The following is a 22,093-nucleotide window of genomic DNA, read 5'->3' as shown; positions in this document are numbered from 1 at the left end:
TGTCTGGACCAGCGGGCGCCAACAGACTGTAGTCCTTCCTCTCTGACTTGCTGCAATACTGTGGGAGAGCGCCACAGAAGACGACCTGCATCCTGGACAATCCAAGAAACTCTACTGACCAAAGAGCCCAGCCCTGAGTTTTGAACTATGGCTGCTTCAGTCTCTGCTTCACGGTCTATCTCCTCTAAACCTTGAGATTCATCTATCTCACCATAGCCGAACTGGCCCTCCAAGGTAGATTCCTCAGGTGGACTGAGAGGCTTTTCGTCGAGCTGAGAATGTGGGAGGACAGACGTGGAGCTAGCTTCTCCGCTGCTCTGCAGGTGGGACACAGCGCCTAATGAGCTCCCGACAGAGCCAGGTCTCCCCTTGTAGCAGTCAGCAACGACACCGTGGATCTCGTTAGCATTCCCCTCTGGCTTTATGCCACATCCATCACCCGGGCCCAGGACACTTGTCTGCTGGAGGCTGGCATTCCCTGACCAGACCTCCTCTCCCTTATAACTCGCAACTACAGCCCCACTTTGAGCTTTCCTCCCCGGCCACTCCGACATGAGGCCTGGCCCTGATTTATGACACGAGTCCCTCTCCTGCTCCTGGCCATCCCTGGTGCTTATTCCACCCAGCAGTCTGTCTCCATCCAGCTCAAAACAGGTGTGAGGGACACGAGGTATTCCAGGCATGGCCTAGTTCATATTGAGTAGGTGGATGAGAAAACGAGAAACAATGAGGAAATAAAACTTGTAATTCAAAAACATGTTTTTGTGCTATTTATTCTAAAATAATAACTGCCATTTCTGTTTAGGAAATAAACAATTTCACCAAGCCACCTTTAAAACATGTCTTTATATATTCAATTATAATTGAAGAAAATTGAATAAGGAAATACAAGGTGCATGCATAAACAGATGTATTTCAAAAGTGCGCTTTTTGTAATGTGCTTTCACAAAATGAGTACCATTTTCTTTGAAACCCTTACAGGAAACTGTAATAGGATTTAAATATGGGCATAATAAACAAACACAACAAGCCAAGGGGAAAAGTATTTCCTGCCTCATAAAAATCTGTATTGAGCTTGGCATGAATGGCGGGTAAGTATTGACATTTGTTTGGTTTTGCAAAGCTAAGGGACTACTAAAAGTACACAGTGGCACAATAGTTTGTTGATAAAAAGTCTCACTATTTCAACACTGTTTTACCTAAATTTCATTTTAACTTAAAAACAATGAATAAGGTCATTAATTCCATGCAGAAACTACCCATATTGATGATTAAATCAGTATTTCTATTATATTTAAAAAAATGTGAACACATACTGTAGTCATGAGCGTCTGTGTTGTGGCAGAGGGAAGACATCTGTTTGGCACTTTGGATTCGGCTCTCTCCGCATCCAGTTTATCCATCTGGCTGAAAAGGGAAAAAATGCATGAATGAAATAATACATTTCATATTCTATCGAGGAAAAAAGAATTAGTCTAGATATGAGGAGGCGTGTGCACAATACGGCTGTGTTTATATGCTTAAAAATGCTGCCAGGCCTCTTTGTCTTCAAAAGCAAATTTAATTATTTGCTGTGACGTGACTCTGGAGACTTCAAACAGTTTGCAGGCAAACGACAAGACTTCAATATACCCCAAACCCCTCCTTCACAAAAACCATCCATTAGATTTGAAAAGCAAACAGCCCAAATGGCTGGATGAGATTAGAGCCACTCTACTAGCTGTGAAATTAAATAGAATCTGTGAATGTTGATTTGAGGATTTACATATACAGCACTCTAGAGGGGGGCGGCAAATATACAGCTCAGAATTATTTCTGACAATAAACAGAGGCTTTGGCTAAGCTTTGTGTGTTGCCACAGGTTGACAGGGGGGAGCGGGAGCACTAAAGCATTGACAACATCAACAAGAGGAGCACAGTGCAGGTCCCCGGGACGATTAAAAGATGTTTTGCAGATCATGAGGATCAGTACAGAGGATGTCCTGCACTCAACAATGTTTGTTTTCTCACTTGAACAAAGGGAGGAGCACTGATCTGAGATTCCGAGGATTCTAGTTCTCTGTGCATTTTTCTTTCCGTAACATGCATTGCTCATTTGCAGAGTTTTTTTTTACAGTGCTTTGCAGTGGAATGCCTGTAAACAAAACTGGCAAACAAGAGATTCACTTACACCACGACATAAAGCACAGTTCGCCTCCCCCTTGTTACTACCTTTTGCCAGTCTCTTCCATCTCTGCCCCCATCTTCTCTGCTGCCTTGGGTTGATGGGAAGCCCCACTGTTTTCCTTTGAAAGTCTTTTGATGTCCTGGTTGCGTCTGTTCAGGCTTTCTTGGACCTGCTGCCTTTCCACCTCCTGCTGGGTGAGCTTCTCTTCCATCCGCCTAACCATCACATTATACATGCACACCCAGCCGCACACAGATGTTAATTATGTCCCTATAATGATATGAGTAGTCCGGCATCCTTTCATACATCGATGCATTCATTCTAACATTTCCAGTTCAATTTTGTGTCCGTTTTAGGAAATTTAAACCAGATGTAAAAAAAAAAAAAAAAAAAAAGAAAAACTTAAAACTTAATCAGTCTTCAGAGTAAGATTTTTAGGTGGGATTGTTTTATAGCAGCACTACAGCTACTAGCAGGAGGTGTAAAGTAGTATAGGAGCTCCTGGAGTGATGGACTCTAACTAGTGTAAAAACACCATTTCAGGAGTTTGAAGCTCCTAATAACAGCTTGTCTGTGGTCAGGAGGTGGCAAATGGTAAAAATTACCACTTGGCCTTCTGGCCAGAGATGGAGGATACTAAGAGGGTTGTTGGATGACAGACTTTCAGGGCTAAAAGGTGGCCATTAAACGCTGCTCGGGTCAAACACCAGCAGGCCCGCTCCATCAATTGGAGCTCAGAGTCCAGACTTGCTGGGTTTGAAAGAGCTGCATTGCAATGTGGCTTCAACATACCGTCTCTGTTACACAGTCCATTAAATAGAGAATCGATCAAACACAGTGGACCAACTTTTAATAGGAGGCCAAGAAGTGGGACTTGTTGACAGTCATGAATTCTCGACCCTGTCATAACAGACAAACGGGGCCCCTGCTCGCCCCTCCTAGGAGTACCCATCTTATTTTTCAAAACAAAAACTCTATTTAAAAATGGATTCCCTACATCTCATGCTTAGAAACAAGTACATCTGAATTCAGGAAGCGTAAATGCACTTTGATACATAAAAAAAATACAAAAAAAAGTGCTCCCATGCTGTCAGAAGCAGGTCAGACTTTCTGCTTCCCTGCCCGACCCCTCAAGCAAGAAAGTCTGTGATCCAACTGATGCAGCCCGATAACGGGGCAGGTTGCTTTTGTTGCAAAGGAGCACCCCCTCAAGCAATCTCGTGTCACTCTCAGAGCTGAACAGATACCCACAGCCACCGTTTGAATTCAAAATGTGCTCTTCTTTACAACTGAGGGTTATTTCCAAGATGATAGGGCAACACATAAACATCAATTCTGTTTTGCCTCGGGGGAATTTATGCTATGCGAACAACAAACAGAACAAGGACGGAATACATTTGGAGGCGAGGAGGGGCAGTATGTGAAGATCTTGTTCCATCTGAGTGCTTGAAAAGATGATGAATCAGATTGTTAGGTTAGTGGAGGTGGAACCAACACATGGCTATCAGTTGGATGTGCTCACTACTTCAGTAGGTGGGAAATCACTAGAGAGTGACTTGGACTGTAGGCACTTATTCAATGAATGCTGGGACACGGATCAATGACCCATCACACAGTGGCAGGGTATAAAGATCAGTCAATTAACATAATGCCTCTGGGTTTGGTAGGCTGTAGTGTAAAAACAGCTGCAATTGACATATGGAGCCAAATGTACACAGCGAAAATGGTGCCATCACTAAAGGCTTTATGGTATAGATGCCTCCAAAAAATAGCCAAATTTAAATACATCAGCCACCTTAAATTTAAAGTTAATTTTCTCACCTTTTTTAGAAGGAACTCAAGAACACTGTCTCAAGTCGGAATAAATATAAACATTGTATCTTGGAATAGATAATACAGCGGAAAGCCAGACAGTGTGCAAATCAAGTCAAATGCCAAAGACTCCTTGATTAAAAAATGTTTGCTTCTACTTAGCTAAATACAGACTTCGAATCGGACGGTGCTTGACGGATAACATTTCATATACAGACAAGAGGCAGACTGAGAAAGGCATAATGTGAAAAAGATCTACTGGTAGTGTTTCAAAGCACCAGTCAGGGCCTTCTCTTTTGCAATGTACTCTGGGAAATGTTATGTGCAGCTGAACTTGTGCACAGCAGTGACTTTGGAAATGAGACACTGGGCAGTTTTCACTATCTACAGAACTGAACTAAAGGTTGTTTCGGGACATGCCCTCGGTTCTAGGATACGGGCATTTTGTGATTTCCATTGGCTCAGCATGAAGCACTTCAGATTGGGTTTTTTTTTTTGCGCGTTCCAACCTCTGCTTCACAGAAATGCTGCCATGATTTATGGCTTTGATTTTCGGTCTACATGCCCGATGAATGCTCGTTTGGTAAGGAGGCACATTGCGGAGATTGAGGTGGCGTGGGTTCAGTTATGCTGAGGTCACACAAAGTGTAGAGAGCTATTACATGTGTCTGCATAGAAAGTCTCACCCTGGATTTTGCAGCATCACCTTGGACAGATTCTCGGTAGATTTGGCCGTGTCAGTCAAGGACAGGCTGAAGGCAGACAGCAGCCCGCTCTGCAGACAGAACAGAAAGGAGACAGCACTGTGAAATGAAACTGTCAAGAGTGGAAGACATGAGTGGCAGCTGCTTCAACTTGATTTATAATTATACGATGGTTTAATTATAAAATATACTGTATGTCATTGGTACTGATGACACCGTTTTCGCAAAACACAAGTTGGATTGAAACACTTTGACAACATTTGGAGGAATGTCAGAAATGTATAATATCCGGTAAATCAAAGCAGTTCCAAAAATAAGGGCAAGCAGCATGAAACTATCACATATTCCTAAAATGAAAGAGTCGAACAGTTTGACAGGCAAGTGAGAAGTTGTGTATAAGCAGATATACACAGTTCACCATTAGTGCTGGAATCTCTTGGTGTTATATTGCTCAAAAAACGAAGTAGGAATGGTGTACAACATGCTGCCGTTGGAAACCGACCATTTTTAAGCCACTTCTTTAAAAAGAAAACAGTTACACTCATGCTGGGTGTGCTAGAACATATTCAAACTGAGCAAATGTGAAACCACATCATTTGGAACCAATGCTGAATGAATGGCAAATGCTCTCTGCGGAACCACGGTGGGGCCTGGATGCCTGTGCTATACTTGGCTGCAACAGCGGGCAATTTTCAATAATACAGAGGAGCAGAAGCCTGTTAAAAAAACAGAAGTAAATGGGGGTCAATTGGAGTTGAGATAACTAGACTAGAACTTTATTTCAAAACGCAGCGAGTGTGAATATTATCTGATTCTGTAAATATTAATGCTCAGTCATTGAAGCATATAGAGTGCTTACCCCCCTTGGACTGTGTTCATCTGCCCCCCTGACAAACACTAAGCCATATGTCATAACTTTTTACGCAGCCATAAAGCATCCAGGCAACAGTCAATAGCATAAAAATATCGACGGTGCAACTGATGCATTGCATTGGGGACCAAAGCGCTGTAGGGGACAGCGCTTCCTAATATTCCCCCTTCAGATGGTTCTGTGCCCTATTATATTGTCTCAGTGTTCAGCTCCATTCATGGTGAAACACTCCATCAACATACTAAAAAACAGGAAGGCATGTATTTGATATACATCGGCTGGGCTACCTAATCGTCTGCTTTGTGTGTCTGTGCGCAAAAGCATGTCCTAGTGTACACTGATATATGCAGTTTCTAAGGAATTAAAGCCTAGATCTCTCATGGATACAGGCCTCTTGGTAGACTACTTCAGTCTTTGGTAATGGCTGGTCTTAGCAGATTCAGACCTTACAAGACATTTTTTGCATCCTTCCCCTCATAGGCAGTTCTTCGTAAACTTGTCAAGTTTTGTTTTTGGATGTCTCTGATGAAGCCATTAGTAAGAAATTGAATAATCGGTGGTTGCATCCTACAGATACTGGTGCCTTAACTTAAACCTAAAAAAATCAATTTTCACACTTCAACTGCACATAGAAATTTCAAGACAAATGGCTGCAAAAGTGATGACTTAGGTGTGGAGATCGGTCTTCACTTTGACATTAGAAGTTTTTCCTTTTACATGGATCAACAGAAGAGAAAATTCTCCAATTACAGCTGTTTACATTCCATGTCGCAAACAATAACACATTTGACAGGAATAAACAGCCTTTATAGGCCACATTTACAAACATTTGAAATACGATATTATATTTTTCTGGCAACCTTAGTACAGGTTGACTGAATGATAAATACATTTCCCCATATGTCTATAAATATGCAGATAGATTATTATAATACATGTATCACGTATCCTGAGTGATTAGCATTTCCTTTGAAGGGACATTAGTATTAGTTGGTTAGAGTAAACTATCACAAGCACCACAGTGATGCTTTTGACACCAAAACAAACTGCAGCAAAGCCTCAATTTTCAATGTTTGACAATTTCAATAATTTTTTGACCAATATACTTTTTTAAATTCTACCCAGAAAATTAACCCTTCTACATTTGTATTCCTACAGCTACTCAGGCTTATGGAGCTCGATAATAATTCAGCATTTACCAAATTATTGTAGATTGTAGAGAAACACTAATGAGATAGGACGCATTCACACAATTCAAGTGAATGAAGAGCAAGAGGGAGCAGTTGCAAACTGGACAAAAATCTGCCCGTTCTGAAATCCACTGCACCTGGACTCCTTTCAGGAGGAGCCGAGAGCTTTTCTAAGGTTGAAAACAGTTCAACATTGTGGAGAGATTGTTCATGATGAGTAGGTCTGGCGTGTTTTTTTTTTTTTTTGTGAGCCAATTAAATCCGATCGAAACTAGCAAAAACAAGAAGTAGCTGACAAATAGGCAGTAGTGTTCCTTTGATCAGAATGGATCGAGCTGGTGCTTTCGTGGAGTGTGAATGAGAGTTCAACAAGAGCAGTGTTTGCTGAAGGAAGCAGGTATTACAGCTGGTAGTTATGGAAACAAAGTGCATGATTGCTGACTTGCTTCTCCAAAATTACAAGCAGAAAATGCAGTTGATGCAGCACCTTTCCTAAGATAGGCTCATCAGCTCAAACAGCAGAATATTAGAAGAACACAATAGGGCTTTTATCAGTGGCAGGCATTGTACTGTACCTGCTGTTTCTCTCTGAGCTGGGCAGCTTCTGTCGGTTGGTTAAAGCGCAGTATAGTCCCTCTTCCCAGCTGTACGATGGCACCTGGAGGGCGAAATAGTGGTACATCACCAACTCACTTACTAAAGCGGAACAAAACCACTGAGGCTTGAGAAAACGGCATAGTTTCGATGTATTTCAAGGCAGATTTGAGTGACATTAAATGGTGCCAAGTCTTCCAGGAAACTGTAGGACGTGCGGCACTGTATTTATAATGCATAACAATGTGAGGAGTCACAGACCATGGCCACGGGACTCTCACTAACATTTTTGGGATTTGCAGTGAACAATCTCTAGCACTGAACTTGGGGAAAAGTTGACGAATGGCACAAAGTTCTTCACACACACTTTCCTCTGCTGAGGTAAAAAAGGGAATGAATTGCCATGAAGAACACAATCACCGCAGTGATTGGCAGTGGCCTAGACCAGGGGGGTGATTTACCAGAGAAAATGCAGCTGGAGAAACTTGGAAGTCTTGTAGAGCTTTAGAATGGAAGTGATATTAGGGTTTATATATCAGACTCCCCGCTCATACAGCCACATCCACAGATTTTCTTCTCCTCCTCTTCCTCCTCCTCCTCCTCCTCCTCCTCTCTCAGCACAGCAAATACTAATCTTGCTACTACTAATGACTTCTGACGAGTAACAAAGCACCTGAGAGGGGCAGCCTGTGATGGATTCCAGCTGCTGTTGGACTGAAAATTACTATCATTTGTTCAAGAAAATAGCCTCAGATGTGGCCGTTTCTAAAGGGGGGATATTGGATAAATTGAAATGGTTATAAGAGAGACTGGCATGGCTGTGCGCTGCCTGGTTTCAGTGTGCAGTTTTTATCTCTAGGAAAAGCAAAGCCGTGTGGATGAGGAAGGCAGTATAAGAGCGCCCCGGTAAAGCACAGGTCTGCTGATAGGGGCCAGGAGTTTGCAGCTCCGCTTGGCTCTTGTCCTTTGAAAGGTTAATGCAGTGGCCCACTTGAAAAACCTGTCGGCCCTATCAACTCCATCTGCCAATTAAATGGAGGGCCTGGGGCTTTGTTCGGGGGCCTCTCTCGCCCTTCAAAATGTTTAGTAAAGAGAAATGGCGTCTGCCCTGTGGAGAGGTGCGTTCACAAGCCACTCATGCCCAGAGTTTGCCGCCATGGGGGGAGGACAGGGACATAAAGTGGATTTCATTTGCAGATGTGATGCAGCGATCTCATATAACTAGCATTCACAAAAAAAAATTGATGGAAGTGTTATTGCCTCCCACAAGCCAAATAATTGGAAATTCGAGAGACAAATCTTCATCATTAAAGACAATGCCTTGCTTGCTTGTCCCCCCCCCCTCCCTCTCTCCTCCCACGTTTTCATTAAAGGAATATCAGGAGCGTATTAACTTTGCAGAAAGGCTTACCCTGAATCAGCTGGCAGGGATGGGTTACAACAGAGCCATTGACTGAACACAGAGCACCATCCTGAGGGATCAGTGTCACGCTCCCAGCACGGTTCTCCAACACACAGTGTTCGCAGAGGATCCCGGGTCCGTGAAGCACTGCAATACAATTAATACACAAGAGCATGTAAAGAAGAGGACTGCTTGTTTTCACTCCAACAGATCCAGCACAGCAGCTGGGAATATGTTGTAGTAGTGACCTTGACCCACCAATACCCTGGCTGCACGATGCTTTGTCACTCCCGATCAGGGTTCTGCCTTCCTACAGGGAGGATTACAAAAAGGTCATCATGATACAATACGCAAGCTGGTGTTTGACAAGCAGAACAATTAAGGGAAGCATCGGACCTTGGCTGGGAATGATTTCCTGAAAAATATATTGGACTAATTCATAGTTCATGTTCAAAACGATGCATTTACATTCAAATAATACAGGATGAGTCCAGTGCCGAGCAGGTCTTTGTCAATTGCTAGCAGATGAGGCAACTGGCAGTCCAGGACCACTCCACTCCCCTCCTTCCTCAGAGCCACGGTCTCCTCCTATAGGACACAAGAGACTATAGCATGAGAGAAAAATTGGTACTTGTGCAATAGCCTGTAGCTGCAATGGCACACAATATGAAATAAATATGCTGACAGACATTTAATGGCAACCAGCAGAAAACTGAATTCTTTATGACTGCTCTTCCTTGCCCGAAGGCCAAGCAGAATAGCTGCGTTCCAAACCATGTGTCGCCATGAAGCAGCAGAGGGGCTAACGGCAAGAGAGAGACGTCATAAATCATTCAGATTATGGTGGCGAGAGTCAAACTGTACATTGTGTTCAGCGGGCGAAACAAACGCAATGCCACTGTCTACACACACACACACACACACACACACGGGTTGTATACCATGCACCATTGCCTTTATTGATACACAGCAACCAACGCTGTGTATTGCCATTAAAATTTTCCTGAGCTTGTAAAGTCAACTTTAGAAAACAGCAACAAACTACGACTATAGTTCCCTGTAATGTACTATGTGTCCAAAATAAGTATTGGATGGAAGGTCAAACCAAAATGAATATCTGTGACTTATACACATGAAGTGAAGGGCATGCCATGGCTTAAACATGTCCCATAAATAGTACATAGCTTGTTGAGGAAAGTGAATAACTGATTAAAAAGTGTCATTATAAGATCATTTCATGCGGGCCTTCTCCATTGTCCCCCCAAGACAACTTGGCATGTGTTCGCTTCTGGGATTTGGCATTTATGAAAACGATGGAGGGTGGGGGGGCACCTCAATGTCCATATTTCACGGATAGGCTATGGATCAACGCACTATAGGGACACAAACAGCCCCCATTACAGTCGCATCGCAACTCAAATTGCCAGCACAGAAATTAATGCATGAATCCATTCTGCTTGTCCAGAAATCCCTGCTAAATATGCATTTAATGGCGCTACAAAGCAGCACCTCTTCCACAGAAGTGCGATAAGCAGTGGAGAAATTGATTTAATCCTTGAAAGCCATTTCTAAAAGAACAGGAAGGCTACACTTAAACCTCTGATCTGCTCTGTATACCGCTTCACTGCCTCCAACAATTGGTGCTGAGGAAAATGTAAAAGCATGAGTCACACCACCTGACGGCATGTGCCTGTCAAGCTTGGGACAGTCAATAGAACTTTGTTTAAAATGTAATTAAGTATCGTTTCATTTCTGACTTTGTTCATTTGTGAATTATTCAACGAGAAAATCAAACATTTAGCCTTATATGACCTGCTATAGGTTAAAAAAAAAGAACACACTGAATTAAGCCAGAAAGAGAAAGAAAACTCTAGGAATGTGTTCCAAGGCTATTAACCTTTTCCCCATGGGGGGCACAGGCTGGGGTTCAATAACCAAGAGTATCTTTACCCAAGTACGAGTGGCCCTAGCAGAAGTATTCTTCTGTTAAGCTGGTGGACTAATGCCTCACATTGCCATGGATTATCGTAAGTACCTCTCTCCCCGAGAGGCCGAGCAGAAATTCTCACATATGGAGAATTCAGAGGCAATACTCTGCATAAACTAGTTCGCCTTGCTTTCAACCTCTTTCTCCTTGTTATAAACCTGTCCGTGGAAGTGAGGGACGTGTCGGCCGCCGGCACCACCTCGCTCATTGGCAGTTGTGAGACAGGAGAAATCTTTTTTTCTCTAATGAAGAGGGAGAGACATCGACCCCCAGCCCCTGTACTTAATTAAAAGGGATTCTTCACAGACTTCATTAGGAGGCGAGGAGCAGCCTGGCAGATTAATGCACTGTGTCACTTTCCTTAGACAACAAGAAGAGATGAGATCCTCCTATATTCTCCTCACATTCACACACATAGAAGAGAAAGTCCCTCTTCACCACACCCAGACAGTAAGTCAGTCAGTGTGCCATTACGACAATACAACATGTTCTACCTTTCAGATTCAGAGTTGAGGCAGCTGTCTCAAACAAACTGTGGCTTATGCTAGTAGCATTTAGGCTTCCATTAAAAGCCATCATATGTGGTAAGGGCAGAATTCTTAAAGGATTTTCGCTCAGTGCTTTTGAACTGTTCAGGTTCCCGACAGTTAAAGTTGCATTTCAGAACTCTGTAACTCAAGACCTACCGATCACTCTTTCCTGACTGCCCGTCAGCTATTGTGAGTCGGAACAACTTGCCAACAAAACAGATAAGCCGGGTACTGAATCCATAACGACGGAGAGAAACTTCAGCATTTGAATTGCTCTAATATGCCGAAAGGTTAATTTCCTTGAAAAGAGCTGCATTTATAGCCCAGGGTGTTTCTCTTTATAGAGGCTATAATGAATAACGTGTAAATAGGGAAAGGAAATTACATGGCCAGTTATCAAAATGGCATGAAGCCTTTGGTTTGCAGTTATGGGTTATATTCGGGCAAAAAAAAAAAAAAAAGGCCTCTGGGTAACATTTTCTTCCCCGCTTCTGTATGTTATGTGTTTGTGTTACATGTTAAAAAGCAAAACAGAAGGTGGTTTTCCTGGTTGTAATAGGACTGTGTGGTGTAATTGGCTTGAACATGTAATGCCATACCTGCAACTAACTAGAGGGTAAGAACTACCGGGATTTGAATGAAAGCACTCCTAATCTATCAACAACCAATTATACTGCTGCTATATGTCCACTTGCAACTCACTGCAGCGTGTTATGGAAATCACTTTGAAAATTTCACATGCTAATCATGTGTATTTCAATCGAGTGTGACAAAACAGCAACCTGGACTGTTATCTCACCGACATTTAGAGTAAAGTGGATTCTAGGGCCCCAGCAAGATTGTGGTCCTTGTGGGCCTGAATGAACACCTACAACGCATGTGTTCAGCATGTGGTTGAATAAATATTCTTAGAAATTGAATTAAGAGAGTCAATATAATTTGGAGCCAGGCTTTACTGGCATGTGAAGAATTTAAAAAAGGGAAGATAGCGGTAAGAATAAGAAGAATGTAAAGGCTGTGAAATTCTATAATGACTTACTGTGATGTTTAAGTGCTGACAGTATGAGGTAAATTGACATTAAAAAGAGCCATGCTAAGAGCATTCCAGGCTTAAGTTGCGTCTTTGTGCTGATAGCTTGTTTGGAAAAATAAAAAAGAACTGCTAGGATCAAAGAAAACACTGCTTCATTTTATCTTACTGAAATGGAGGTTCCTCCCACCAACGCTGTAGTACAAGGGAACCTGAAAGGGAGGCTGGGGGAGCAGAATCCAACTCGACTCACAAAGCAGAGTTACAGAAATCTGTGTGTGTCAGTTAGCAAGTACACACACACACCCCTGAAGTAGAACATTTCACTTTACTCTCTTCCTGTCTTTTTTGTTCTCAAAATCTGTTGCCAACTGTCTGGTAGGAGGCTGCGGTGGAATCCATCTCATATTAATTACTTTCTCTTTCCCCCCCATGCCCTGTAACCAATATTTGAAGCTGACGATGAATAACTTTGCATTCTAAAATCTGCTTTGAATACAGAATCCAAAATACTGTTTACCCCGCTCTTGGTCAACTTGTTTCCTCACAGCTCAAATTCTTCCATCAAGCTCAAAGCAACGACATAAATGGAATTAAAGTCAAATAAATAAATATATATATATATATATATATATATAATGTGCTACAGATAGAGAATAAATACAGTGTGCATGACACCTTACCCTTAAACATGGAGGTTAGATTATATCAGGACCATTCAACCCTGTTAAACAGCACACAGTGATGGCCATTAAAAATAAATAAGGCTATGTTCCAAATTGCATACTTATATTCCCAATTACTACAGCCGTAGCCATCCTGTTAGCTTACAATGTTACAATTGGGACATACTTGACTTACTTATTTAATCATAACATTGCACCTTGAACTTGCCTCTTGCTTATATATCTGTCAGAATCGCCTTAAAAGCATGCCGCTTTCAACAATTTTTAAGCATGCTGTATTTGACCACTTGAACTGGGACATCCTAAATCTTTTGAAACTATACTAAATTGCAGAGAAGTATGGGTATTGGAATGCAGGTTAAATTTCAAATGGATTCCACCAATGCAATTAGGCATTTGGCCATCTTCAAACTGAGGCTGTGTGCTTCTCAGTGTTGCCACCTATAACATCCAAGCAGCAACCCATGCAGGAATCTCACTTGTCATTTTTCACCCGCGCAGAATGCAAATGCACAGGATGAAAAATGTCAAATCCATAAAAGCCATTCATCAACCACTTAGACATTCGGCAGCACCAGTGTTCCCTGCCGGTCACCAGTCCACTGGCCTTTTCGCCCGTGTTGTCTCATGCATCATAACAGGTGCTTCTGCAACGGATGGCCACCGCTCTAAATAAGGCAGACTGCGCAGCTCTGCCAGCAAGAGATGGACGATGTGGCCTCCGAGCATAAAACCATCTCCGCTTGAACATGCAAAACAGATTAACAACACTGTAACTTTAATTAATATGGCCGGGGCCGTCAGAAACCAAAGTGCCAGATGTCAATAATCAAGACCTCTTAATTAGGAGCAGTGACAGGCTGCTAATGAGCTCCAATACACTGTCATGAATGGAGGGCTGTCGAGCCACTAAATGTCACCTGCTAACCACCGGACAGAAATAGAATGTTAATTATCAAAACACTCATATCTGACATTCACGTGTTGTAGGGTATTCAAAATCCCACCACAACGTCTTCTTAAACATGTGACTTTAGCAATCCAGCCTCTTGACTCTGGTGCAGGATCACAAGTCGCTGCAACAAGTCAGGAATACACAAATCTATGTCAGACATCGTTCAAACCCATGCTAAGACTGCTTGAGAGAATCAACTGCTAGGCATGTGTGATGCAGATGAGAAGTCACCATGTACATTTCATGACAGCCTGGGCCTGGCATGCCTCACAGTTCCAATGCATAATGCAACAGGCTACTTAGCTAAATACGATGAGTCCCTCCCAAGCAGATGACATTTGGTGGTTATTTGGGAGGTTGGCAACAAAATCAACAGACGAAAAGTGTTCAGTGTAAACTGAGTTGGCAAACAGTGGCTTGTTTTTATTATTTGTGCAGCTCGGGGTCTTGCGAGGATGCTACTATCCTGTCCCAGCCTCAGAGAAACCACACATGGGAGAAGGCACGTCTGTTTCCGATTCTCTTTGTCAGACTCCCCAAACACTGTCGCCCGCTAACTTCACCATCATTACAACTCGGCTCTTGGTTGCCAGTCAAATCTAAATAGATGGAAGAGAAATTTTAATGCCAGGTTGATTCCACTCTCATTAATCTCTCCACTCCATGGAAGTGGCTGCAGCTTTTCATAAGACTTGCAGTGACACCAGCTGGTAGGATGTCTGTACTGCAAGCAGCAATTACTCATAACTGCTGCTGGGAGCTTTGCTGCTTTGTTGATTGTTATAATGAATACAGCAAACCTTCACACATTGTTATCTCAGTGGACATCTATTTTACTTGGATATATCCTTCTGTACCAAGCTTCACATGGCAAAGTTTTTAGACGAATGTTAAAATAAAACATTGAATGTTGGACATGGAATTTAAATACCGATTTGATACAACATACTACTAAATAGAAAATAAGGGCATAAAGAAAAGCAGCCTACAAAAACCCTATTGTCTGTATTGAAACAGTCCTGTACAAGGAACCTCACATCTTACTTTGAAAAGGTGAACCGAAAAATACAGTTTAGAAAAAAAAAACTACTAGGTTTTACTGCAAGTCCTTGGTGGTCTTGATATAACTACCTGATTAAATGAAATTACAATCTACCACTGGAACAAAGCAATTAATCAAGTATCGTCTCTCGTCAGTGTCTTGTTCTTGTCTTGGCCCCCTGATATCTAAGCAAACACTCACTTGGCCTCGATATAAATGTGTTTTTGCCAGAGTAGTTTATTTTAAAGTCCCTCTTTTTAACTCCCACTGCTCTGACTAAAAGTTGCTGTGTAGGTGCATGGATGAGGCTGCCAGTTCAGGCACATATACATGCAAGGGACAAAAACACATTGTAGATTGTGGCTGTCCAATTTTACAACATTTTAAACACGATTAAAATACACAAGAAACATCTTTGTTGTACCTGCACTATACTGGGAGTCTCGTCGAATTTGCTGGACCACTCCTTGGTCAGTGCTAGAACCTGGTGGGAATAGCAGGTGTATTAGTTACAGAGAGGAACATCAAAAACACTCCTGTTTTCCTTTGGAATAGGCACGACTCACCTTCTTCTCATTGTGATGGAGCGCCTTCTCTACCTTCACAGACGGCCCCCCACAGGAAACCTGGAGTAATAGTGAGAAGACACAGACAATATAACCTTTGAATAAGGACTGTCAACATACATAGGATCCCTGATAGCCTTAAACGTGAGCTTGAACGTATTTCAGGACCTGATTGGCTTCTTCTAGTAGTCCGAGGAGCCTTGTCACCTCAGCCTGGAGATCTCTGATCACCTTGACGTTGCCGTCTTCGTACACCGTGGGCGTATTCACTATGTTTTTAGCTCGGCTGGCATAGCGCAGCGTGTTCAGGGTCTCCGCGTAGTTCACGTCAGCGGGAGAAACGGCTGATGCAAGAGATGAAAAAAAAATGAATGGATTGCATGCTTAAAGGTGCTACAAGGAACTTTTTTATATTTCTGAAACAGTCTCATGTGTCCTCTGATAAACATAAGTTACATGTAACAGCAAATGAGACTATCACTGAAAAGAATAATATTTTTATATGTCTTTGTTGTGGGTACACTCACCCCGGAACAACAGTTGGTGTAGTAAAAACACTGCCGCTTTTGTCCAAAGGGGCTACTAGAATTAACACAAAAAGTTCCTCGGAGCACCTTTATCATCATCATCTTCCTTTTTATTTTTTAAATGGGGCGTAGCACACTTTCTGGAAACAGACTGAAATTGCTGTCAGCAGAACTCCCATTTGCAGTACATACTTGCTATCATGGTAGTCATAGAGTTTCCGCCGAGGCTGTCTTTCAGTAGCCATGTGAGCACAGAGTCTCTGTAAGGAATGAAGGTCTGCTTCTTTTTGGTCGACTGTCCCAGGCTGAGGTCAGCTGGTAGGCCACAAAAAGAGAGAGGAAAACACTGACTCAGAAACCCAATTGTTTCAGAAACATATGAAATGTCTCAACCTGAAAACTCCATAGAATCATTTGGTGAACAAAAAATTAACAAAAGGGTTCCTTAGAAAGTAACTAGTTTAGACAAAAGCCTTGAGTTTGTTTGATAGTGACATCAATATAACAAATGCTGAGTTTATTTGTGGCCATCATTTTATCAGACAACACAGTCTCACTCCCTACTCGTCAAAGGTGTGACGCATACTTTGACAAGTAGGGAGTGAGACTGTGTTGTATCAGAACATGTGAAACATTTTGAAAAAGACAATCGCGTGAAAACAAACATCTAATTGTAAAATCTATATTAATAAAAAGTTTTGTGACTTAAACATACTATACTATTAATATTATAGGCATAATATAATTATCAAGTATATTTGTTTATGTAGCCAGATGTCATTATTAATATACTATACTTGATTATCATATTATGACTATAATGTTAATTTCCATACTAATGAGAAGCGAGTCCACAACAAACAAAATTAGTACTCAAATAGTAAAACAATAACCATTCACTATACTGTATCGAGTTGACTGGCTCAGTGCTAGATAAAGACGTGTTGTCAAGCCATTTACCTAGAGCTGAGATCACGCTGCCCAGGGTGACCAGAGATTTGTTGATGTTGGCGCCTTCCTTCAGACAGGCGCCTGTGGTGCACGTGGCATTGGCCCGCTCGCTGCCAGCCAGGTCTACCAGGTGGATCTTACTCAGCGTCTCCCTCGGCAACTCCTCATCCAACCACGCCTGTGCCATGCAAAAAAAACATTACTGAGCACTCTCCCTTTAGTTCAAAAGATGCAACATCACAAGAGGAATGCAGGCGCTACCACAACAAAAGTGCTACTTAAGGTGCTCTGAGGAACTTTCATTTTTTCTTAAGTCTTGCACCCTCTCTGGAAAAATTTGGTAGTTCTTTTGTACTACACAAGCCTTAGTTCCTGGGTGAGCGTACCCATGACAAAGGCATTAAGAAAAACTATATAAAAATAGTATTCTCTGCACTGATGTTCTTGTTTGGTGTTAGATGTCATTTATGATCAGAGAATTTTTTTTGACTGTTTCAATAATATTAAAAAGTTCCTTGTATCACCTTTAAAATGGAAAATGAAAAAGCCTTTGATTGAGAAAAAAAACTTGATAAATGATGCATAAACTGGTCTAATTAGTGCCCAGTTTAGTAAACTCTTAAGGGATGGCGTTTACCAAAAATCAATTGAGTTTTCAGGGGAAATGTTTTCCCCCTATTCATAACTGGCAACAGGAGACATGACATGGCAGCAGGGCTACATTTAAGCTCTGCAGCTCACCTGGGTGAAGTTGATGGTGAAGATGGCGTGGGAGCGGCTACTGAAGTTATTCATGAGTGTGCTGGCGGTGGTGCGGTTGATATTGCCGTGAATGATCAGGCTTTCCAGGTCACTGTGGTTGTGTACCAAGTGCTTGGACAGACCTACACAGGGTTTTTTCCTGCATTAGATTTTGTGCGTTAAATACATTTCAGAAGAAAATAAAAAGAAGAAAACAAAAGGCTCACTCTCTACATAGGGCCCATCCCTGGGGTGCTCTCTCACTCTCAAGCCTGCTCCTTCTGAGGAGGCCGGTCTCTTCCCGAGAAGGTCGTGCACACGTTCGTTATAGATCTCCAAATAGCTGGTGCCAAGGCAGAAACACATATGCAAATTTGTGATCCCAAATTTAAATTGCACACAAAGCCACACATTAACAAAACGGTCTCGGGGTTGATATGCGACTGGCACGGCACCAAAAGGAGAACAAAACAAGTTCCTATTCGCCCTCTAAGATTAAAAACGATGCACAGTAGGTTTGAAGCCAAATTATTGTTATTCTTGCTTTGGCAATGAATAGACAAACATATGCAAAGTAGTTTTCAACAAAACATTGTTAATACTGCGTTGGGTGTGTGCAAGAAGCGAAAGGAGCACTCCGAGTGGCTGATTTAAAAACAATGCATGGCATGGAGCAATTAGGCTTTTCGAGAGACGGTTATTATGAAATAGCAGAGACAATATCCTGCAGAGGTAGCCATGCAGGTTATTTCCTGGAATATTGTTGAAAAACTCAAATGGGAAACAATATTCGTTGATTTCTAAATGGCTCAGAGGCAGAGCCATTATACAAACAATAGAACACGGGGAGGATTATTAAGGCAGGAGATTCCAACTACCATCACCTCTTTATGAATACAAAATGTGATGTTATTTTACAATGTAGGGATGATTGTGCATTCATAGGTTTCATTGGTGGGCAAGGAAGGACAGAGACCATGACCTTATGACATGACAAAAAAACTGAAAAGTGACCAATACTGTTCTGTGAAATAAAGGAAGCTATTCAGAAACAGGTTCATGCGAGGAATATTACACATATCATACCAAAATGTTCATATTCTGCCATTACAAAATCATGTACCTAGATGCAAATTGTTGTTAATTTGTGGCAGGTGAATTTGCCACAATGGTCACTAAACCTAATGTCTAACCTAATCAGTCGTTTATCTGTACCATTTCTAACTGAACAAAATGTTGAAACGCTGAATTGCTGTGTGATAGTGACAGTCATTCTTTCATTTGATTGAAAATCCTTTCCTTTTTTGGCATCGCTTTAGAGAGCACCTCACACCTCTGCAGTGTGTGTTTGTAGGCCTACCAGAAAGAATGCAGCGTATTATTTCTCTGAAGCCCATCCAGCTATACACCGTCGAACAAAAAAACTATTCTGGATTTGAATTCGACCCAAGTAATGTGCCACATGCAATACCTAATGGTCTCTGCTGTAGCTCAATAGGCTTAAAAATCCTAAATTTTATCTTGCAAGATAATCAATTCGACCTACAGCTGGAACATTTAAGCATGAAACAGATATTGTGATGACACTAGCTATCATGTGGGATTTTCATTTTTATTTGATCATAGTAATAAAGCCAGAATGTTCTCCTTTTCTGGGTTAAAAATAACTTCATTACACTTGGGTCATACAATTTTGCTGAAGGTTTATGACTTTCTTGGCTAAGTGAAATTAACAAATGAATGCCTTCACCTCACTAACCATTACATTGATGTCAATAATAAAAACACCATACCACTGGCCACTAGGTGGCATGGTGTAATATAGTACCAAAAAACAAACCTCAATTGGTAGAGGTTTTGGGTAGTAAACTTTAAGGTCAATGGGGAACAACAGCAGCTTGTTTATCGGAAAAGGCGTTATCGCTGTCATGAGTTCTTAATTCCGGTTGGAGGCCTGACTCATTGTCAGCTGGAAATAAAAAGTAGCACATGGTTTTTCTCCTTTTCAGTTAAGACAAGGTCTCTGTGCGAACGTATGAGCTACAGTTCTCAGTGTAATATTGAAATAATCAAAGAAAGACGTTTGAGCAGGCTTTTTTGTTTCACAAAAACTTCAAAACACAACTCAACTTGTTTTCTTTGTTATGGCAACAACAACAAAAATGTATTGTTAGGGGGGGGGCAGTCAAGAGTCAAGACATGCCTGGCATGCTATTTTACATGATTTACATTCTCCGCATTAAAAAACACTTTGCTACATTATGATGAGTAAAATGGTTGGAGAATGGCTGGGTAAAGTAAGGCTTGCAGTAATTGTCTACTGTGGTGGCAATACCATAATCACCAGGTTTTCCTAGTCTTGAGCATTAGTGGGATTGCTTTGGTCTTTTCAAGTTTAATTACTATATTTGTTAATATTTAGTATTAGACAAGCAAATAACTTGGAGAGTCATCCCAACATTGTTAAATGATTGATTAAATGTGCAGATTTGCAACATTCCCCCATCATGACTTCACTTAAGAAGCAGCATTGCTAAATGTACTACGACCTCTGAACGACCTCCCTTACCTGACCTCTGTGTGAAATGACACGGCATCACTCGTGCTTCTCAGAGATATCTCGCTGAACAATCCCTCACAGATCCTTGGGATTAAACCTTTATCATCCTGGCACATTGAAAAAGAAAAAGTCGCAATTAGAGCTCATCACAAAATGATACTGTTACTTTTAAATTACAATTTAATCTTGCGCCCATTATGTCTTTGTACCGGGTGTCTATGCTCTGCCGTGACCACAACTCAGCACATGCAAAGACTGCTGAACAACACAAACAACAGCTCATCTGATATGAACTTACTGAAGCATGAAAGCAATTCCACTCAGAGCTGCATGCCCTCTTGTTTTAATTACAAAGTAACAGATAGCAAGCATTAAGAGCCATATATAATTATCTGGGATGTTGACAGCAGCTCTGCTGATGACCTTGCACAAGTCTCCTGGTAGACAAGCAGGAACCTCATCGGTAATGTGAAATTACTATCGCTGTGCAAGTTAAGGAGTGAAAAGCTGTGGGTTGCTGACCTCATCACATTTTTTCAGATTAGTGGGGAGAAACAGATATAAATTGAGAGAAGGGGAGGGATGTCTGATGAGGCCGCCATCAGTCAGATTCTAAAGATGGCGAGTCATTGCTGTTTTCACACTGGCTTATTGCTGTTGTATTCTGCAGTGTAAGCTCTACAGTGTGTTGTGTATGTTGCAACAGCCCACAAGATGGGAATTAAGGGAATAAGAGAGGCCTTACTGCGTGACCCATCATGGTGTAAGATTTGCCGGAACCCGTTTGGCCATAGGCAAATACACAGGCATTGTAACCCTCAAACGCAGCTTTCAGGACATCAGCCCCCAAGTCATGAAAAACCTAAAAGCAGCAGACAACAGGGATAGAGAAGGTATCAAAAACACATTTGAGGGATTTGAAAATCGTATTTCACCTACATACAATGCAAAATAAGAGGTGCAAGAACAATGCTGTTACCTGTTCCTGGGATGCAAATGTGGGGCTTCCTCTGTCTGTTGAATCATATGAGAAGTCATAAAAAAAGGTCTTCCCTCTGTCCTTCAGCTTATCCCCACGGCAAGGTACTGGCTACGGTTTCAAAAGCACAGCACAATATTAATGCAAACTCCATTTTCTGCAATTAAGTGTGTTTTTTTCCTCTCTCTCACTCTTTGATAAAATAGTCTACCTTATAAACAGATGTAGTATTCCCCTTCATATGAATTATCCCCTTGGATGATAGCTGCTTTTCTCTGTGGAGAAGTGAATCGGCGTTCCATTAAAGAGTTCATTAAGAGAGGGGGGGGGGGGGGGTAAAAACCATCACACCTACCTTTTGTTCAAAGGCCGGACTCGGACCGCTACTCGCACAGAAGCCATAGTCAATTTCAATGAGACAGACCACACCAAACAGCAAGCTCTCCAAGCCTGTTTTCACCTGAAAAATGCCTGATCAATGCAGCCTTTTTCACACCCAATTATCACACCTGGGCCCTGTCCCCATGTTATCCATGAATTACACAAATTAGCCACTAGGGTACATAATTAATAGTTTGATTGCAAGTCATTAAATTGTATTTCTAATCAATAAAGAAAGTGTATGACACTAAAATCCGTATTTGTGTCATTTGAATAGGCCTAGGATAAGTCTTTAATTTATTTCTTCAATGAACTTTATTGAAAAATTTTTTTAGAAATAGCCTACATAAATCAGAGGTACTCCATATTACCTAGACAAAAAGAATAAGACAAGCTTATATAATTTAAAATAAAAAAA

The 22,093-nt window shown here is 41.6% G+C and overlaps 1 protein-coding gene across 1 annotated transcript; it reads right to left on the bottom strand.

Annotated features, from left to right (window-relative positions):
• Positions 1 to 2,207: 2,207 nt before the first annotated feature.
• Positions 2,208 to 21,820, bottom strand: kif16bb (kinesin family member 16Bb; the record flags this gene model as incomplete). The annotated part of the gene is made up of 17 exons (XM_080037247.1): positions 2,208 to 2,382; positions 4,666 to 4,754; positions 7,320 to 7,402; positions 8,750 to 8,887; positions 8,999 to 9,050; positions 9,209 to 9,328; positions 15,395 to 15,454; positions 15,537 to 15,596; positions 15,705 to 15,880; positions 16,256 to 16,378; positions 17,024 to 17,192; positions 17,756 to 17,898; positions 17,983 to 18,098; positions 20,325 to 20,422; positions 21,061 to 21,177; positions 21,295 to 21,405; positions 21,791 to 21,820. The coding sequence occupies 17 exons, from the start codon at positions 21,818 to 21,820 to the stop codon at positions 2,208 to 2,210; spliced, it is 1,860 nt and encodes a 619-aa protein (XP_079893373.1).
• Between the last annotated feature and the right edge of the window lie 273 nt (positions 21,821 to 22,093).

The sequence above is a fragment of the Ammodytes marinus genome (genome assembly GCF_949987685.1).
Source record: "Ammodytes marinus genome assembly, chromosome: 11".
NCBI classification, from domain to species: domain Eukaryota; kingdom Metazoa; phylum Chordata; class Actinopteri; order Uranoscopiformes; family Ammodytidae; genus Ammodytes; species Ammodytes marinus.
This window is presented reverse-complemented; position numbering and strand designations above follow the sequence as displayed.